Source organism: Molothrus ater, chromosome 16, assembly GCF_012460135.2.
Source record: "Molothrus ater isolate BHLD 08-10-18 breed brown headed cowbird chromosome 16, BPBGC_Mater_1.1, whole genome shotgun sequence".
Classification (NCBI taxonomy): Eukaryota; Metazoa; Chordata; class Aves; order Passeriformes; family Icteridae; genus Molothrus; species Molothrus ater.
The window spans coordinates 6,793,274-6,814,536 of NC_050493.2; the positions used below are offsets into that span (position 1 = coordinate 6,793,274).

At 40.3% G+C, this 21,263-nt stretch overlaps 1 protein-coding gene across 1 annotated transcript in view; it reads left to right on the top strand.

The window, feature by feature from the left end:
• BAIAP2L1 (BAR/IMD domain containing adaptor protein 2 like 1) overlaps positions 1-20,423 on the top strand; it is a 32,337-nt gene extending 11,914 nt beyond the window's left edge. Inside the window, exons 4-14 of the mRNA XM_036392423.2 lie at positions 10,983-11,044; positions 11,140-11,211; positions 11,537-11,674; positions 12,741-12,893; positions 13,345-13,512; positions 14,201-14,348; positions 15,392-15,599; positions 15,882-15,959; positions 16,293-16,458; positions 19,264-19,304; positions 19,830-20,423. Coding sequence (XP_036248316.1) covers positions 10,983-11,044; positions 11,140-11,211; positions 11,537-11,674; positions 12,741-12,893; positions 13,345-13,512; positions 14,201-14,348; positions 15,392-15,599; positions 15,882-15,959; positions 16,293-16,458; positions 19,264-19,304; positions 19,830-19,905 — 1,310 coding nt within the window. The 3' untranslated portion in view covers positions 19,906-20,423. The remainder of the gene's footprint in view (positions 1-10,982; positions 11,045-11,139; positions 11,212-11,536; positions 11,675-12,740; positions 12,894-13,344; positions 13,513-14,200; positions 14,349-15,391; positions 15,600-15,881; positions 15,960-16,292; positions 16,459-19,263; positions 19,305-19,829) is intronic.
• Positions 20,424-21,263: the final 840 nt, after the last annotated feature.

A 21,263-nucleotide genomic window follows, 5' to 3' on the forward strand; every position in this document is an offset into this window, starting at 1 on the left:
GTAGTTTGTTAATTCAGCTGATTACCATGGATGGGTTTAGCAATTTTTTTTTTTCATATCTCTGGAGAAGTAGAATTAAGGGGGCAAAGCCCTGTTGAAAGGTGGGCACTGGTTTCTGTGTGGCTGCTGCATTTTCATGGTTTGCTCTGACAGCACCTGTGGGTGAGTGCTGAGGGCTGGGAGTGGTGGAACAGCAAACAGGGCAGAGCAAACAGTCCCGACTGCAGCTCCTCTGTTTGCTTTGCAGGCTGTTTACAGAAAGCAGAGCTGCTGCTGTCAAACTATAGAACAGTTAAAAGAAATGGCTGTGCAGAGTCTTATGAAATGGCAGAAAAGGCACAATTACAGTTTTTGCAATCAAGCAGTTGGTCAGATGCATGGAAGTGACTGATCTATGACTCGTTGCTGTGGGACATTGCTTATTTGGAAATATTATTATTGGGTAATCTTCTGCCAACTTCTGAAAATAGCTGGTTTTCCTTATTTGGGACAACACAGAATTATGATTGAAAACGTATTTTTGTTTAACTATGAATTCCATCCTGCAATTACAAATCTTTTTCAAAATTTGTAATACCATATTGAGAAAACATGGCCTTCTTCCCTGCTTTCTGTTCACCTGCTGCTTTAACTGTTACCACAGAAAAATCTATTCTTCTTAAGGCAAACAGCAACCCTGGATTTCTTCCAACACGCTTTCTGATGGAATACTTAATTTAGCGATAAGGAAAGTCAATGAATGCTGGAAAAGGCAAGATAATGTGGTTAGGAGTCTGTGACAGATCATTTGCATTTTCAAGAAAAAGTCTTACAAGTTCTGGAGCTGGGCTACAATATTAGACTATTTACCAAAGAAATATGATACACCCAGGTGTCTCTAAAAGTATTTGCTTGAGAAGAAAAGTATTTACTGTACACTTTGGTGTTTTAATTATTAAAACATTATTGCAGTGCATGCTGAGCAGTATGGGGTGCATAAGGACAGATCAAACTTTGCCCATTCTAACTCCAGGGCAGCTGCTGCAGCCCCCAGTGCAAATCTGATCCAGGAATTCCTTTAGACCTGCCAAAAAACAAGTGGTTGACCACTGGCAGCTCTGTCATGCATAATAGTTCTGTTATCTCTGCCAAATTAGAGGTGGTTTCACAGTTCAAACCCAAACCTGCTGGGTGACCTACAGTGCATTCACTGCCAATGTGATGTAAAGATTGGTATCAAACCACAGCCAATCCTTCCTCCCCACAAGGAAACACAGAACATGGGCCTCTGACATGAGACAGTAAAAGGGACACCAGCCCCACAGCAGGGGACAAACAGAAACAGAATAGAAATAAAGGAGATTTTTTTGAAGCAGAGTGTGGAAAGCAGAGATGCTGGAGAAGTCCTGGGAAAAAAAATCAGGTAACAATGCCAGAAATCCTTTCTTCTGTTGAATGAGATTGGAGCAGAAGAGGGAAATGAGAATGAAGAGGAAATCTGGATATTCCAGCTGATTCAGAGCTTTTGTACTAAGTATCTCTGTCTTTCAAGTCTGGTTGAAGCTCTCTGCATTATTTTAATACAGAATAATTTAAGCAAATTGAGGAAGTAGAAGAATGTGCTGCAGTCATAACACAATCCTTATGAATAAGGGATGAGTTAATTGAGTCAACATTTTTTCTAATTTTGTATTTCCCTAAATCTCTGAGCTTGTAGTCCCTCAGACTTGGCAATGAGCATTAAAAGAACAGAATCTGAATTTATATGCTTCAAGCTATTCTGCAATCTGAAATTTGCATACCTCTTTTCCTAGGCACCTTTTGGAAATCCCTCTAGGAACAAAAGATAGAAAACAAGAAATTGCATGTTTAAAAATGTTAAGGTTTCATACTATTCAAATTTCAGCCTACCACACCAGCACAAAATGCTGTGTTTCAATAATGCAATAAAATAAATAAATCAATTTCACACAGACACTTCACTACAGTGTTAAAATAGTAACTTTCACATGTTGCTGATTGGTTTTGTCTTGCCCAAAACACAAAGGCTTGTCTGGCTTTGTCACGTCAATTTTTAGTGCTTATAATGTAAATAAAATCTCCTCTAGTAACATGGGCTGTCTCTGTAGGCTTCACTTGGACAAGGAATTGGGAAGTTCTTTCCTGCTTGCCTATGGAATTCTGCTTCTCCTATCTTCCCAACGATCTTCTCCAGCACCTGACAGTTATTGTAGCTACATCTCATTTTATAGTGTGGGTGTAAAGTCCCACTCAGTTTGTTGTGTAGCAACGGTATCTACAGCAGTCACCCACAATTACATTATGGATCTGTACCCAGAGCTTGTTGCTCAAGAATTAAGGAGTGTAAACCATTAATTGCTTGTCCAAATAGAAGAAGAAAGAAAAAATATTTCATTGCATGGTTTTGATCAATGGAACTAAATTGCAGAAGATCAGTATGTTAATGGAACAATCAGAGAAGACAAAAGCCTCTCCTAATCTAACCAAGACTGATAATTTATTTAAAGATTACTCTGGTTTACAGGCTTGTTTTTTATAGTTGCATTGTGTTAAAACTTAATTGGAAACAGGTATGCAAGAGCTTATGCTCATCTGCAGTCTAAAATGTAAGAATTTGGGAAAATTTGGTTTCCTTTCAGAAGAATTTAAAAACACTACAAATTATCCAGAGAAGCAACTATTGAAGTAAAAGATTGCTCTTTGTCTTGTGACTGCTACAACAGAGAGAGGAGGGGAGAAAACCCCAAACTTCTCATGGTGCACAGAAGAAGTGGAATTCTTTCCTGACAGAGGGTGAGCCCTGAACTTGATGTTCCTCTCAAGCACAAAAGAACAGACTGTTCTTCAGGTTAAAAGATAGGATTTGAACACATTCATAAAAGACTTTTGCCTGTCAGTTTTAAAGGTCTCCACAACTTTGTCCACAACTGTCAACTTGTTTCACTCTCACTAGTCAGAAAATCAGGCAGAAAAGGAGAAAAATCCCATGGTTTAGGATGAATGATGCTAGCTCAGCTCCCATTAAAATAAAAAGGGGAGGGAGGAGAGTTGCTGGCTTTAACACATATACATTGACCCTGTCAGCTGGAATCCTGTTTCACTTAGAAAGATGACACCGGGCACTCTGGAGAGGAGAGATCTGACATCCTGCCCACCTCACTGCATCCGCGCCATCCCTGCATGCCAGTGTGCTGCCTCTGGAATGATTGTGCTGGGCAGAAAGGAGAGTGAAGTGTGCCAGCAACTGCAGAACCTTTAGCACCTCATCTGGTGGAAACTTCTGGGGAACCAGCTTAGAGGCTGCAGTTTCAGTAATTAGAATCAGGCCAGCTTTTCCTGTGGAGCATTAATAAAAGAGTATTCTGCTATATTTATAATGGAATTTCATATGAAGAAGCCACTCTATTCCTGTGCTATAAAAGGAAACTACACAGAGAGCTGTCTTGAAAGGGAAATACAAAGTATTTGTGGGGTTTTACAGGAATAAGGTTTTGTATCTTCCAGTTATACAGTAACATTCCAGGCTTGTGTTATACAAACCTCCAGTCTGCTAAAAGAAAGGTGGAAGGAGATGAGCCAGTCTTGGGTGTAAGCTCTGTAATAGTTCCCTGCTGGAATATAAACCAGAAATGAGGCATTCAAGAAGCACAGTGAATGAGAGGTGGGTTTGTTGCTGAACATAAAGAATGTGTCTAGAAACAGATACTGCAATTTGTTCTTACAGAACTACCCAAAAAAAGTTTGCTCTGTATACAATTATAGCGTTGTAAATTTTGTTATGAAGACTTCCAGATAAGTTACACATTTTCAGTTTCTAGAAATGGCTGATGGGAGGAAGCAGAATATGAAAATACACAAGGCCTTTGGTAGAGATTGCAGTAGCACTAGAGAAAAGAAAGACAGATACTAATAGGATTTCAGTGATATTATCCCAGCTATTTTTTCATGTTAAGTTAGATAATAGGTTACGTTTTTCTGTCAGTTTTAATATTTTACTCCCCACCTGCCCCAGTCTTACTGCACCCTCCAAACCAAAGCTGATTCTCCTGGTTTTAGTCAGTGACAAGCTGGGGTGTAACACTCCAGCAGCCCTGACCTGTCAGGGTGGCTGTGTGGTGGTGCTGGCACCAGGACTGGTGTCTGGGCAGCTGCAGCTGGGAGAGCACCTGCCTGTGTGCCCTGACTCTGGGCTTCAGCTCAGAAACCCCTGACGCTGTCCTGAGCACACACCCTCCGGGGAAAATGCATATTCCAAACACCTGCAATGAGTGAGGCTTGCTGGCTTCCTGCTGTGCCTCAAAGGCCTGAGGAAATAGTGAAGGGACTCCCCAAAGATTCTCACTGTGCTGGAACAGGTACATTTCACCTGAGCCCCACTCACGTCTCTGGTGCTGCCCTGGAGCTCACCTGTGTGTCCATGCTGTGTTTGCTGGGCTGTGCCCAGGTGGGGCTGGCCCACAGTGACTCCAGGTGTGTTCTCCCCCAGCCTGAACCCCCCAAACCCAGCTCCATCCCCGGGGGCTCCTTTGGGGCAGGAGGTTGTTCTCTCCCACATCTCTAAGGATGCTGAGCAGTCCCAGCCTTTCCTCGCCACCAGCCCCAGGTGAAATAAGCCTGTGTTGAGAAAATGTACTTCTTGTGCTCTCAGTGAGGGGAAAAATGGAAAGTAAATGACAACTTTGTGAGGAAAATAACGTCATATTGGTAGCTAGCTTGTAAATCCTGTAGTGAAAGGATATATTTAGTCTGTACAGTCAGCTCTTCCTGCCGAATTATTTCTCAACAAAAAAAATAATCCAGTACCCATTGTAGATGTCACTAACAGTCCCATGGGGCAGGGCAGGGAACCAAACCAATTGTCTTGGACTTGTGAGTAAGAGAATTTTATCAAAACTTTAGACTCAATTTAGATGTGGGGTTTTTTGGGTTGGGGTTTTTTTGGTCACTGCTAAGACTGTGAAACTCAGTGGCAGCTCCAAAATGCTGTAATGAAAGTTGCAGTGATTCCTTGTGGTCTATTGCATTTCATGTAACATTTATAATGATGACTTAAATATTTACCCTATCTGGTACTGGAAACCCATGAAAACTTCAGTTTTTGCTGGTTAGCATGATTTGTTTGTTCCATCCCTGCTGTAGAACAGGGATTATCTCTCTTGTATGATCTTCCTTAACTAATCTGCCTCAAACCAGCAGGGTTTCATCCAGGCAAGTTCAGGCTTGTGGCTCTATTGTAACTTATTTTCTTTTCACCTGCCTTGTGTGAAATTACCAGTCCCTGCACACCACTGCAGCTCAGGTATGAAAAGCTGAGGTACACAGGGCCTCCAAGGGCCTATGAAACATGAGTCCCTGACATACAAACTTTAATGGTTTATATGTTTGGGTAAAAAAAATAATAACAGAAATGCCTGCAGCATACTTCATATATATTAGTAATAGAGTAACAGGTGGAAAAACAAGTTTGTAATTTTTCATGCATTATTTACATGGCATATACTTTTCCTTTCCTTTTTTTTAACATTAAAATTTAGTTTCTGTGCTTACCAATCGTCTGAGACAAGCTGAATATTTCATGTTGATTATCATCTGTTCAATGATATAGTATGTTTAAAAAAATTCTAATCTCTGAATTTTTTTTGACTAAGAGATCAAAACATCTTGTGAGAAATGGGGGAACTAGACTGCAGACTGAACTTTGCTGAATCTGCAGAAAAGTCACATTCCTCTTTAGAATACAATGTGAGTTAATGTTTTTGTTCCATTTCAAACAGGAAAATAGGAGCATCACCCCAAGAACAAACTCTGAGTAACTGGAAATCAAAATGGTTTTGTTAATCTCATAAGTATTCACTCTTGCCTAGCCTTATGTAGGAATTACAGTTCACTGCCCACTTTATAGCATGAACTGTGTAGTTCTTTCTAAAGTCACCTTTGTCCAACTGAAAGAATTTGGCATTAATTTTAGTCTTGGTAAAGTATATTTAAAAAGCAAGTTGATCCTCAGGTCTAACTGAATATGGCTTATAAACAGGCATTGACTTTCTAAGGTATAAAGAGCTCAGCAGTATTCTGTCTCTTTTAATATTTAAATATCCCAGAGTTCTAAAGAAAAATAATAATTTTAATTCAAGTAATTAAAATTCTGTCTTCTGTACTGGGAAAGTCCTTTGTTATGTGGTCCTAAACTATTTCACATGATCATCAATGAAGGTTTAGGACAAGAAAAGGGTGACTATATATAGTTCTGATCCTGGGCTACAAAAGGAAATGATATCATAAGAGGTGCTAGGCTACTAGAATAGAAGTGAACAGTGCTCTATCCCTTCATTGTTTGCTTAATTATGAAATGGGAAAAGGATCTTTGAATAAGAGGATTCTTTGATTCTATTTGCCATGCTGAGAGCAATGTGTAACCTAATGACAGGGAAATGCTCAAGAGATCATTGCCAAGTATGTGTCAGTGAGAAACAGACAGGCACTTGTATGGGGAGGTTATATATGTACAGGCAAACGTGTACATTGCAAATAAAGCTAATATTTGGGAAGGACAGAACTTAGTGTACAGCGGTTACTCTAAAAGTAAAATGCTAGAAGTCCCCTTTGGTCCTACAGATGTATCTTGTGCCTAGAAAGTTCTCTGTGCTGGGTAAAGCAGCTGTGGACTCCTGGCCAAGTGTGTTGGCTGTGGTATAACTGGAAAGAATAATTTGACTGGATAAAAACAGAGGCTGAAGTTTTAGGCTGTTTTTGGTTGTGTCATTTGGGGTTCTTTCCCTTGAATCAGATGAAAATTTGATTGTGGTCAAAGACACTTAAGAAGTCAGCATGGGCTAGAATACATTTTTCAGGAGCTCAGCAGGGAAGTCCTGTGGGAAGGAGCAAGTGGAGCACTGGGAGTTCATCAGTTCAAACACCACCAGTGCCCAGCCCACAAAATTAACACCAGTGTCCTGCACAATCTTATTTATCACTTACTGCTTCTGTCTGGATGTGGAAGCAAGATACTGACACTACTTGGACATCTTGCAGGACTGTTTATCTCTTCTGTATCAATGAGACTGGGAAGTAATTACTTATTTCCCTTAACCCTTAATCTGTTTTAAATTAACTCACTTATTTGCTTGTTATATCACAGAAACATTTGTGTTGTTCACAGCCTTAATGAGAACTCTGCATATTTTAAATTAATCTCAGAATGCCATTTAGAATGTGAAGTTCTCCTTACTTCTATTTTTATTTTATGTATGTATGGCTTTAGCTGCCTCAGGGTATTACAGCTAGCATGTAGTGTGGACTTAAAATACTTTACTTTAAAATCTCTTCCCCTTTTCTTGATTATTCTTTATTTTTTTCTCCTCTCCTTCACCTTCTGCAGTCACCTTCACAAAATGGCACTGAATGGTCATGTGTCAATGCCATTTTGTGAAATGAATTACAGGGAGATTCACTCCTGAACTCCTATTCCATGTTTGCCCATGCAGTGAGGAAAGGCAGCCTTGACCTAGTCCTAGTGATTTATGTGCATATTACTGTTAATTCTACAGATGAGGGGAGTGTGTTAAAGCATTCTGGACAAACTGTATCAGAAGAAAAGTGCAGTTAGAGCTGGGCAAGTTTTGTATTATTTTATCCTTCTTTGTGATTTTCTTCCTTCATATCTTAAATTCCATTAAACCTTTTGGTTTCATTGAAGCATCTCTTGCACAGTTAAATCCTTCCTATCACAGAATGATAAATTTAACATGTTTGAAGCTTGGCAGATGTTTGGTTCCATCATATTTATTTGTTACACTGTATTCCTTTGAAACTTCTATTTTACTACCTCCTGGGGGCTACAGTTTTCAAAGGACTTTGTTTCTAACTTTCCCATGTCATAAATGCCTTTTTTCTGGGCAGAGGGTGACCTGGAGAAAAGAGCATCTTGCCAGCAATAGCAGCTAACAGCACACTTGGACTGGGCTGTCTCCATGTGCAGCTTTGACTCAGCCTTTCATTCTCTTGTTTAATAGAAATAATTATGTGGCTTCATCTCTAAGTCACAAAGGTAATCAACCTGCCCTGAATACAAAACAGGACAACAGGAGGTAAATGAGTGATATAATTAAGCATTTTACCTCTTCCCAGACATCTAAAAAAGTCTCACTATTAAGTGACTTGAATTTTTTCAAGAGCAACCTCCTCTTAATAAAACAAGATTGAATTATATTTCAAGTAAGTTGATGTGGTTAATACTTTTATTGATTCTAATGTAGCTATTTGGTATTTAAAAGTTTAAGTGATTTTGCAGGTGGCTGTTGATACTTATTTCTATGACAGAACTCTATTGATTGAGTTCCATTTTTGTTTCTAACTTGAACAAATTCTTTTAGACTTCACAAGAACAGTCAACACAAGGTGAAAAGGTAAATAACCTGAACAATCAGCCAGAGCAAACAGTGAGGTTGAAGTGTAACTTCTGCAGAAGTCCTGGCCTTACAATGAATATTTCTGAGGGAAATTGCTTTCCTTGGCTTTCATCTCCTGGGCATGACAGCCTTTCAAGGATTTTTCTTGCTCAGGGGATGCTGTATATGGAGAAATGACTGTTGCACCTTCTGGACTCATGGTTGGTTTGGGTTTTTTTGTAACAAACACAACATCATTAATGAAATTCTAGTCTGTATTAGCTTCTCAATAGAAAATATAGATGCAACAAAACAGCTTCCCAAACAGCTCTCTAGTCTGTGATGCAAAACCAAACAAACTTTGTAATTTTGTTTGTATTTCTTGATAACTTTTCCTGCTTTCTTTTATCAACATTTTCCTTTTTAAGTCGTAGATAAGTATTCACAAAACTCTTCTAACTTTAAAAGCCCATTACAGTCTAAAATGTATCTTTTGAGTTGAGTTGGTGAAACAAAGTGCATTCACTTCTGGATCCTTAAAATAACACTGCTCACCTCCGTTACTTCAAGTGTTTGTGTAACTAATTGTATTTACTTTCCTGTTGCATGTGAGCAACTAATTACTATAGCACCTCTCACTTCTCATAGTATTTATATTGCTGTAGTCACCAGCAACTTTAAATATAAACAAAAAAACCACAGCACTCTGTGGGCTGTACAGAACTTAGAAAAACTATAAATATTAAAAAAAAATAATAAAAAGCACTCCTCTGTCTCTGTGACTGTGAATCCCTTTTCTTGCTAGTCAAGGGGCTGTCTGTTCTCACTGCATCCCAATTCTTTCCTCTAAGTGTCCTGCAGTCTGTTGTGCAGAGAGAGGGAGGGGTGGGCACTGGAGCAGGAAGAGGGGTTCCTGAAAAGCCAGGAGAGACACGTGTGTTTCCTCTTTCCCCATAAACAACAATGCAGACCCACATTTTATAAGATTTAGTTGAAAATCTGCTGTGTCACGCTGCTTCAGAAGAGATGTGGTCCTCATGTCAAAGAAGCGAAGATTTTGAGATGATGTAACAGGAGAATGACAAATTAGAAGGGAGAAAGGTGGTAACACATCCAAGGACATGGGATGCTTCTGCTTGAGAAGGTTACCAAGTCACCAACCTTCTCTCTGGGGAGACAGGCTTGGATGTCTGTGCAGATGAGAAAGAAGATGAGAAAGTTCTCATGAAGAGTTCTGACATTCATTTATTGAGCCAATTTTTGAAATTATTGTCATCTTTTCAGTGTGTTGAGCACTTAATGCATCCTTTCTATTTTAACTCAAAAAAAGGAAACTAGAATTGCACAAGATGGCAAATAGGAGGGACACACAGTCCCATGCAGTGACTGCCAGTGATGTGCAGGAATTACAGAACTGTGGTCACTGCAGCCCTGCCTATGCACAAGGACAGCACAACTGCAGGTACCTGTGGCAAATCCAGCTGGGACAGCTGCAAGGGTGATTGAGGGATACAAGGATCACTGGAGGAGGTGTGCCAGGAACCAGCTGTCAAACTGAACCTGCCAGTCCTGCCATGCAAATGGAGTGCCAGGAAAACACATCCCTAGTGAAGGCTTCCACATGCAGCCCAGTCTGTGGATCTGATCACGGTGCCAGCAGTTCCAGTTCTGGCAGCAGCCCCTGGTCAGGAGCTGGGAGCTGTGCCTGCTCTGACCTGGGTGCAAACTGGGCCCTTCCTTCAGCTGCTCTCCTCACAGTGCTGCCAGCTCCCAGACAGGGCTGGCACTGTCTGTGTGCCCGTGCCAGGGCACAGAAGGGCGTGGGGCTGACGTGGCTGTGAGCAGCAGGCAGGGTGGTGTGGCTGGCACAGGCAGGGCAGCACCAGCCCTGGCTCTCACTGCTTTGCACGTACAGCCACACCCAGAGATGGAGAGATGGTGCCTCTGTATCCTCCTGAAGCAAAATGGAACAGTTCAGCTTTCAGCTGCTCACAGTCCTGACTGGGCTCTGTGAGTTTGTGCTTAGTCTGAGCAGAATGGGATATTCAGGGTCTGCTGTGAGGGTGCTGAGGAATCTGCTTTGCCTTGGCTGTTGGTTAATGCAGCACAGGTGGGAATTCCTGTGTGGAGCAGGTCTGTTTTAGCAGGTGTGCAGTGAGGGAACTGAAAGGTTGCTTTGTTGACTCTGAAGGTGCAGTAACTTAATAAATATTGAAGTTTAGTTTTCAGACTATGAAATGGATAGCAGCTATTTGGGTAGTAACAACTTGTGTGCTATTCTCTGGCTTGGCAGAAAAGAGGCTGTTAACTAAACCAACAGGAGCTGCTCTGGAGAGAAGGAAGCATTTCCTGGCACTCCAGGGCCCTTTTGCATAACAATGCATGATTAGTTATTCCTCTATCACTTATGTACTGCTTGGTTTGTCTGTGGCCAGAGTTAATTATTCATTTCAGCTGCTGTGATGAACAAGAAATTTCCTCCCCCTCTTAATATAGCCATTAATGAGTATTTAGTTAAATGTATTTTACTGCTCTTTGTTAACTAACTTCAGAAGTCTAAGAAAGAAACCAATATAGTTGTATGTTTATCAACAGGCCAAGTTCTGGTAGAAATCTCAAGAACACACAAGAAACTTAATGACAGTCTAGAGGAGAGTGTAAGTTAAATAATTCCTTCTAATTCATTTTGCTTGTGAAATTATAAACTACTTTTGCCAATTTTTAATAACCCTTAATTCATTTGTTTTTAAAGTTCAAAAAATTTCATAAAGAAATTATATCTGAACTGGAGAAGAAAACAGACCTGGATGTAAAATATATGACTGTAAGTACATTCAATTCTAAAACTCCTATTTTATTTGTCTCTTGCTAGTCAAAGAATTCTTTTAGATGTTGTTTCCCAAGAATTAATTGATACAAACTTTAATAGAAATGCACTTTATATATAAAGATGGCCAAAATTTTCATGCTTAATTTAGGTTTAAAAGGGAACCCCTGTATGGCTTCATAGCTCCTTATAAAACTACAGCAGTTGCTGAAGTCATTTGGGGTGTGTGAGCAATATCTGAGATCACAGTCAAGCTTTTCAGTCCCTTACCCAGATACAGGGCTGAGTGCATTATGAGATGATGTAAATGCTTTGTTTGCAGGCAACTTTAAAAAGGTACCAAACTGAACACAGAAGCAAACTGGATTCTTTAGAGAAGTCTCAAGCTGAGCTGAAAAAAATCAGAAGGAAAAGCCAAGGAGCACGAAATGTAACGAAGTATGAGCACAAAGAAATGGAGGTCAGTGCAGTGTCTCTTATTTGTGTCTTTCTCTGTATGAGAACTGGTCAACAGAAAAAGTTAATGGTTCCTCAAAGCTGGTGTGTGCTAAGGCACTCCTGGAGTTTGTACTGCAGCTGCAATTGAGCTCTCACTGCTCCAGTGTACATATTCAGAGACTTCTGGTTCCTAGATTTCATCCCTTGACCAATAATTGATCTGTAACTGCACCTTTATGCAGAGCTCTACACAGGGAGCCAGCTAAACGATGCAAATTCAGTAGTAATTTGCTATAGAGTCATTTCCCTAACTAGGCAGTGCCAACTTGTGTTACTGCCTTTCCTACTGCCCTTAATCCAGCATTGCCATCTTGAGGTGAAATCTGAAATGGCAAGACACTGAAGGGAAACTGTTTTAAAATTAGTAAATCAGATTCTGATTGTCGTGTGTCTCTCTGAAAATACTTGCCATAGATATTTTTACTTGCATGACACTTGTACTTCGTGCTAGTTTATATATTTTTTCTCCATATCTATTTTAATTTTCCAAGAAATCTCTGTGTATAACCCAGTACAGTAAGTGTAGGTAACAGTGGCTCCTGTTTCTTACTGCCTATCTTTTAACCTGCTTTCATAAGAGTTGAGAGTTTTTTGAAGGTTCTGGGTCTGAGTTCAAGGATTAGCATTTAATGAATCCTCATAATCTCAGATAAATATAGTTCAGTCTTTTTAGTAACTCATATCCCCCCCTCCTAAATGAAGCAGAGATTCATCCCAGCTTTGTGTGAATAAATGGAGCTGTGGTGGTGCAGACAAAGGTCATTACTCTAATTTGAACACACACCCCCCTCACAACCCCTAAATAGGCTGCTAATTGCCTGTAGGGACAATGTACATTCACCTGATGAGATCAGGGAAGTCAGATCTGTGCAGGAAAAGAGAGGGACTCAGAAGCACAGCCACCCTATCCCACCCTGCCTTTTCCAAAAGCTTTTCTAAGGCTTTTAGAGTTTACTTAACTAATTGGATAGAGCATCAAATAAAACTCAGAGGCTCTATGTGATTCTTGTTTTCCCTTTCTCCCTCAGTACTTGGAAACCGTGAGCTCTCGACAAAGTGATATTCAGAGATTTATTGCAGAAGGCTGCAGAGAAGCTCTCCTTGAAGAGAAAAGAAGGTTCTGTTTTCTGGTTGACAAGCACTGCAGCTTTACCCAGCACATGCACTTCTACCACGTTCAGGTCAGTGCTGTGAGCATTAACAGAAATGAAACTCCTGAAATCCAGGCACACAGGAGCACTGAGCATTTCCTGCAGCATGTAGACCAGGCTGTCAGAAATAGCTAAGAACAACTGAAGTGCCAGACAAGTATGCCCAGTTCACAGAAAATGTTTACAATACACTATTCTATGAAATGTACTGTAGCAAAAATCAAGGGTTACTGTGAATTTTTTTAAATCATGTATTAAGAAAAAAACACATGGACTGATCAGGTATTTCCAATATCTGACCCTGCAAAAGAGATATTTTTACAACAGCTTGTTTGTTTCAGAGGTATTCCTTAGAAGAATCTTAGAAAGTACTTCCATTTTGCTGGTGTAAACATTTTGGTATAATGAAAGTTATCCAGTAGATCTGTGCAATTTTATGACAAAGCCTATCTTTGACAAGTACCTTTTAATTTGGATGCAGTGTGCAGACTTCCTAAAATCCAAGCTGCCTGGGTGGGAGGAAATCTGTAGTGATGCCACTAAAGTGCCTGAAAAAGTCAGAATGATGATAGATGAAATCAGGACCCCCGGCTCCACGCCGGTCTCGGGGACGCCGCAGCCCTCACCGATGGTGAAGAGAAACACCCTGGTAAGCTGCTCCTCACGGGGGTGGAGAGGCTTCAAGGGGTTCTGCTGGACCTCAGCATGGTGTATCTCAGCTGGAATGTGCTGGGCTTGGCTATGGAACCAAGATCACTAAGCTGAAGCTCTGCTATGGGGAAAATACACAGCAGAGAAGGGAGGAGCACGTGTCCAAGCAAGGCTCAGTTCTCAGCTGGGTGCCCAGGGCTTCTCCTGAAGCACTTTTGTTCCAGCCATTCCATTTCCTACATTCTTGTCCATAAGTAATAGTAATTACATACCCAGTAGTTCAAAGTAAACTTAAAAAAAATGTTATTTTCTATTTTCTTTCCTTCTTCCTGTCCTGATTATTGGCTTACTGGAGTACAGGTGAAATTCTCATTTCTGCTGGTTTGTATGCTGTGTCATCATTAGTTGTTGAATTTCTAAAAGATTAAACTTCTAAACAAGAAAAATCTGGAGATCATCATGCTATTTGCAGAAAAAAGGCTATTGTAGCCTTCCTACTAGCAAGTGTTTATCAAGCCTCTTACCAACCTTTGATCCAATTCCATAGGAACATGTGGGCTTTATGTCATGTTTAAGTGTGTATCCTTTAGGAATAATATTTAAGCATTGCTCTCTAGAATTTAATCTTGCAAAAAAGTTGTTGCTGTTCCCTCAGTATAGTGATACTGCTGTTTTTGTGGCTCCAGATTGGGAATGATTTTTATCCTCAAGAAAATGCATCCAAAGTGCCCCCAGCCCCCACAGGCAGGGCGTACACCAGCCCACTCGTGGATATGTTCAACAATCCTGCAACAGCTCCCAAAGCACCTTCTGAAAAACTGAACCACTCAGCAGGTGAGTGTCCTGCAAACTGGGTAAGTGTGAATGACATCCTGCAGTGTTCAAAATTACCTCAGGGCTGCTCTGCTACCACGATGATGTGAATTTCAGGATGTATAGAAGAGTAGGAAATGGTCTTTACAAAGGATTTATATCATTTAGCCAACGGGAGAGAGATGTGTTAAATGCAGGTCAGGATAAGTAATTTTTATTTTAATTACTTTCTGTGTGTCACTGATTAACCCAACTTAATTGCTGTCATGGCTTGAAATGTTATCAGCAGAAGGCATTCCATGATTTTAACAGGATACATCTGAGTGTTTCAGAGTACAACCAACCACTGACAGTCTCACTCTGCCTCACTTTAAGGGGATGTAGCAGTAAGGGAGAAATGCACATGGGTGGGACAAGAGGCACACAGTCTTGTAGTTCTTTTCCTGAAATTTAAAATACTAATAAGATTTGCTTCCCAAGTGTCTAATATATTGATTTTTCTACTTTCTGTGATATGGGAAACAACTAGGCCTAGACCACAGGATAAGAAATACAGAACTCTTTAATGTGTAATAGAAATTCCAGCATTTCTTCCTTAAAAATAGTCAAATAACATAGTTTTAAGCCCTCTTTTATATTTTTTCTGATAAACATCTGGTGTCCAGAAAGTGCTGAGTATCTGCAAGTCTTCTCAATGCTGAAGCTGAGTGCTGAGGCACATTTGAAAGTTAGATTTTATACACGGTTCCATTTTTCAGAAGGGAAAATTTTCAAAGGTCTTTTACAGGTGTGATTGTTTAGCACTTTTCATTCCAAAAGAGGAAAGAGGTAGGCAGTTAAAACTCACAGAACTTTTTCTGCCTGTTGGTTCCACTTTATTATGCTGGGTGTGTGCATATAAAGGCATATGCAGTTCAGAACTTCATGGTGATAAGAAAAATTGGCAGTGAGAGGTGTCTAAGTACAAAGTCTCCATTTTCACTTGAGTTTTCTTTTATTTTTTTCCTCTCAGATTACTAATTGTATTCATTTGTGTGTCTCTTTTTTTTTCCTTTTTTTGACAGAGAATTCAGATGATGCCAGTTTATCACGTTCAACTTCTGTTGCCACGGGATTGAATATAATGAAAAGGCAAAAAGTGAAGACAATCTTCCCTCACACTGCTGGAAACAACAAGACATTGCTCAGCTTTGCCCAGGGGGATGTCATCACCCTGCTGGTGGCTGAGGAAAAGGATGGCTGGCTCTATGGGGAGCACGACTCAACCAGACTGTAAGATAATCATTACCCACCTTGAACATGAAGTAAAAGTGTGTCTTACCAAATTATGGTAGCAGATATTAGTAAATGGTTTTCCACCTTTTTTACTGGCTATCACTGACTAGAGACTTGGGGTTTCCCTCTAAGGAAGAATCTCTGCACATATTTGGTTTTACACACTAATTTGGCATCATCAGAAATTGGTTTCTCCAAAAGTTAAATTGTTTGCTCTACTGTTGTATTTTGAAAGATCTTTCCAATTTTATATGATATAAAAGACCTTTCCCTTTACAGAAAAGGATGGTTTCCATCATCATACACCAGACCACTGGATGAATCAGCAGAAGAAAAAGCCTTTGCCCCAGTGCCAAGGTAACATTTTGGGTGGCACTTGCAGAAATGCCCAGATCTTCACTAACATTTATTTAAAATGTTATTTTTGTGCTCACGTTCTTTAAAGTTCAGTAATGTGTACAGTAAATACTCTCTAATAGTGTGTAGTACAATGCCTTAATTATGTTAATAACGTGTTTTAATGGTCAGAGCCAAGGAGTAGCTTTGGAAGAGCCTTAACTCAGAGTCCCCCTGACCCCAGGACACTGCACCATTATTCACTTCCTGCACTTCTGAGCTGTCCTGGTGCTGCAGAGAAGCGCAAGGTGGATTCTGGTGGCATCTGAGAATTTGTTGGGTTGTGTCTTGCAGCCCTGCACCAATCCGAAGTGTTAGCTCTGTGAACCTTGTGGAGAAGGGGGAAGTTGTCCTGCCACCACCAGACTACCTGGGGGCCGCACAGACAGACAGACGGATGGAGCCTGCCAAAGGTGCTGCTGTGAAAACCCCGACGGACAGAGCGGAGCAGGCAGGCCCGGTGAGTCAGGGAACCCAAACAAACCCAACCATTTCACCCTGCTGGGATGGGCTCTGAAATGAGCCCCTGGCAGCTCCCACCTCACCTACCTGTGCTGGACCTCAGCTCTTTGACCCATCTGTCTGCAGGAGTATCAGGGGGTTTGGCATTTCAGTCCATCCATCCTGACAGGAAGGGAGAAGAATTGATCAGGGATTTCACTGACAGTAGCAGGAGTCTTACCCTGCACAGCAAAACTTCTCAGCCGTGGAATCTGTTCAACATGAAAAGAAATTCTCACAGAAAGCAGTACAAATCCATCTCCTCCAGTGATGTTAGGGCTGTGGGACACAGGGGGCTTAGAGCAGAATAAACTCTGTGTAAACTCTGTGTTTGCAGCTATTGCCAGGGGAGAGCTGTACTAACTCCTGGCTGTTTTCAGCAAAGCTGCAGCTAAGTGAAAATACATTTTTTATGACCTGATAATGTATAACAATGCTGTTATTTCTGCTGTTTAAGCAGCATTCAAACTGATTCAAAATGAAGACTAATCAAATTAGCCAGTTACAAGCTTTTTTCTTGCTGCTTGTTTAAGTATTTTGCTGATGTGTATGTAAGGGTGATGTTTTTGAGACTTTCTCTAAAAAGCCTCTTGAAGCAGAGATCACATTTTGAAGGCAAAAAACCAAATTAAATAAAATAAGGTTAGCTTTGCTAAAATATGAGACACTGTACCAAAGTAAGATGCAAAGTTCCATTCGTTGGTGCCATGGGAAACTTCAGGAATGAAAGAATAATACAATTGGCTGCCAGTAGCTAAAATATGGTATTATTTATTGGTATGACTAAAATATTTTGGGCTGACCTAATGACAGATGTTTTTGCTTTCTGAGTAATCTGGTGAATCCTACAGTAGAAACTGTAGTGGCCTTTACAATCACTTTTGTAATCAAATCACAGACTTGTGTCTAGTTCTTAAAAGAACAGGTTACCTCACCTTACAAATATAAAAAGTGTGAAAGAAAGTATGAAAGTTGTTGCTGGAGATTTGTGAAGCTCCTCTCAGTTAGAGATCTTACTCCATTTCACTATGAGTCATGTTTTGGGATACCCTTTTTTTTTCCCAATATAAATATTCCTACAGAAAAGATTTGCACTTTTTGGGGGAGCCAGAACAGTTTAATATTAGCATATCTATTTGAATCCACATTCAAGTAAGTGGGTTTATTTCTCAGAAATGAACCTTGTGGTGTAGGAAATGTGTAGTTTGTGCAGTGATGTTTCTGGGACAGTGTTTTCTGTGAGGAATGAAGCTTTTCTGCCGTATAAAATGATTATCAAGAAATATTACCTAAATCTCAGTGTTCAGTTACTTTCAAAACAAATATCTGGGAACTTCTAAAATTATTCTGAAAACCAGCATCTGTATTTTGACATATTTGTGGTTTTCATTTTTGAAGGAAGCAGCCATGAGCCTTAGCAATGGTGTAATGTCAGAATTTCTGGTGGCTCCCTTAGCCTGTGTCTTGCTGTTGAGGCCTGCAGATCAACGTGGCCTTCAAGTGTGATTATGTCCAAAGCCCTTGGGAGCTGCCAGTCCAGCAGGGAGAGTTCTGTGCCCTGGGAGCAGGTGACTGACTAAAGAGCTTAAAGAATTACAGAAGGTGTGAAATGGTCTCAGGATGCCTGCACTGTTCTGCTGGGGGCACTCCAATCTCAGGACAGACACCTTAAGGGCTGTTTGGGTTTGTGGCATTAGGTCAGGGGCTTTAGGAATAAATTTAAGGCTTGTGGAGTAACATTCCTGTTGAACCAGAAACTCAAGAGGAATAGCAGATCAGTCAGTTGGCAGAGCTCTAACTAGAGCTGTACAATCTCTTTGGAAGCCAGAATGGAAACTAATAGCTCCTAGGAGTGGAAAACAAATACATCTTTTTTGATGATCTAAATTTCTACAGGGAAAGCAAGACTAAAATAAATTAGAACTTCTGGAGTATAGAACAATGACCACTTTTGTTGAGGCACCTCCTAACTCACAGCAGCTGCTGTGACCCCATCTTAGGACAACTCTAGAGGAGAGCTGCTGCACTTGCAACCAAGTGTTTTGTTCCCTGTTTATTTTCATTCTTGCAGAAGTTCCTTGTCTTTCCTGCTTCCGTGCAAGTCCCCAAGCCCCACATCTCCATAGGCTTTGGAAATGAGCCCAACATTATACTGGGCTGGCTTGGCCGTTCCTACAGGATTTACAGACATGTAACACAGTCTGCTCATGGGGCCTCCTATGCAGAAGCAGGAAATGATTCAAGGCATCTTATTTTTATTTCAGAATACACAGAAAAAATAGCTCAGGATTTCAAGAAGGAGAGATGAGGAATGGTTCTTGACAGTTAAACTGTTCCTGCTGGGCTACACAAGGCAGTAATATGCACAACAGTATCAATTATAAAAAAAAGACCTTAGTAGTTGACATTGCTTCGTGGAGGGTTGTTGTTCAGTAAGATTTAATTCAGGCATGTTCATTTTTCTTAATTTTAAGGGTTAATTAGGCCTAATTCTAAGGTCTAAGTCTATTTACAGCTGATGTACTTGAGCAATTTCATTGGAGTCACAAGGCAAGCATGAGTTAAGAACCTGCTGAATGAGGTCCTGAAACACAGCGTGCTTGGAATGGAAAGCCTGACAGGCTTTGCTTCAGCACTGAAATTTGAAGAATTAAAACCAAACTGGCCATACAGATTAATTACAGGGTCTCTTTCCCTTAGCAGGACAGCAAGATATCACCTGTAGCCTATTTCTATAAATTCATGTGAATTTTTTTTTTTACAGAAACCTGACATGAATGGCATTATAAAACCACCTTTTCTAAGGTAAAATTTTACACTGATCTTGTTGTGTTTTTACATTGGCTTATTTTATTTTATTGATTATAAGGGGAAATAAGGATGTTTATCATTAATTTCTCTGTGACCTTCCCCAGTCACTGCTAGAACAATATGGCTAAAATTAGTTGCACTTTTCTCAAGGGTGGCATCAAGTGCAGCACAATACACAGGCCCTTCTCAGGAAAACATGTTTCTCCAATAGCTTGACAGGGAGCAGGACTTAAAACCCTTCTTTAACTGACTATGATGGTTAAAAGCAAAAATCTTTGAAGACTGGGAGCTATTAAAAAAGTCCAGATGTAACTGGGCATTAACTTCCCATATTTTGGCTCACTGAAAAGTGATTCTTCATATGTAACCTCGTTTTAAAAGTTTGAGTTAAATTAAGAGTTGCACAAAATCCCTGAGTCTCAGAACTGTAACTTACTGTTTGACAGTGAAGGACCTGATGAATAAATTTGGGGTTGGATTGCAGAAAGCCTTCAAGTAACTTGATGCATTTCTTTTCAGTGGAGAAAACCCCTTTGCAACGGTGAAACTCAGACCCACAGTAACAAATGACAGATCAGCACCAATTATCCGATGAACACACGGGTCAGCCACAGCTGCTTCCTCCTTATCTACACCCACTTTCAGCAATGACAATTATTATCTCAACTTATCCTAAAAATTTATTTAAATGTAATTACTGTACAATAGACACATACTGGAATGGAGCTCTGATGTTTTTTAAACCTGTAGTTTCTAATGAGGTAATTGCTTTGGGCTAGTGTTTGAGCACTTGGGCTTGATTTTACAGTATGTCTTTTTTTGTAGTAGGAATTGTGAAAATACTGGAGATAGTTTGGATACTCTAGTGAATCAGAATAAGTAATAGCTCAGAATCTTTGGCATTCATTACTTGGAAGCTGCAATGGTAAGTTCTAGAATATAAGCCTGCATATGGCACCTAAAGATAACAGTGATTTTTTTTTCAAACAGAAGAATGTAACAACTGCCTTATTCCAGAATAGAGAATTGCCTGTATAAATGATTATATGTTATTTTGTGTAAGAAAGATACCTTAGGTTATAAATAAATATTTATCCCCTTAAGAATAGACAACTTGTAATGCCTTGCTTAATGTTCATACACAAATTTCAAGTCAAGAGAAACTCATCTGCAGTCTAATGTTACACTGTCAACACATTCTTCAATGATAATTTTGTCTTTAAAAACTGTTGTCAAACTTTAGTCTGATAAAAGGTCATAATAAAGCAGTGCCATGTTTTTCTCTCAATTACCAATATAAAATGCTGCCTTTGAAGTTCCTCTATTACTGTAGCCTACCCAAAAGAAAAACAGCTTAAAGTTGAAAATTTTTGGTCAAGGAGCTGAGCAAAGGCCTGAGTGCTGGCACAGTGCAGTAGCTGAGTTAAGTGAAACTGAGCTTTTAACTTCAGCCAGAGCAGAATCCTTACTCTAAATCATTCTATTTTACACATGCACATTTCCTGCAGCATCCCCTGGCTCATTCGTTTAGTGGTGCCTACTTCTACTACTATAAACAGTGAATTCAAGTCATGTGAAATGCCTTTCAGTTACTTAATATCAAAAAATAGTCTGTGAGCATGTGCTGGCTCCTCTCACCCTGCCTTTCAAGTTCAAGGCCAGGACAGTTTGCCAGAGCACCCTGCATAAACACCCATTATCCCCCCCTGAAACAGCAGCTTTCCAGAGGGGCACCCCACACCTGAGCCCATCTTCTACAGCACAGCAGAGGCCACTCAACCCAGCCTGTCTGAGCCTGCAATAATTCAGCATCAGAATTCAACCATCTAAGATGCAAAAGCCTTTACTCAGGGCAGCTCACGGCTGGCAGTGCCCCAAGCTCTTCCTGCTGCTGTCTGTGAACCCACACCAGCCCCTGCATGAAGCAAAACCCTCACTAATTAAAACAGGGCT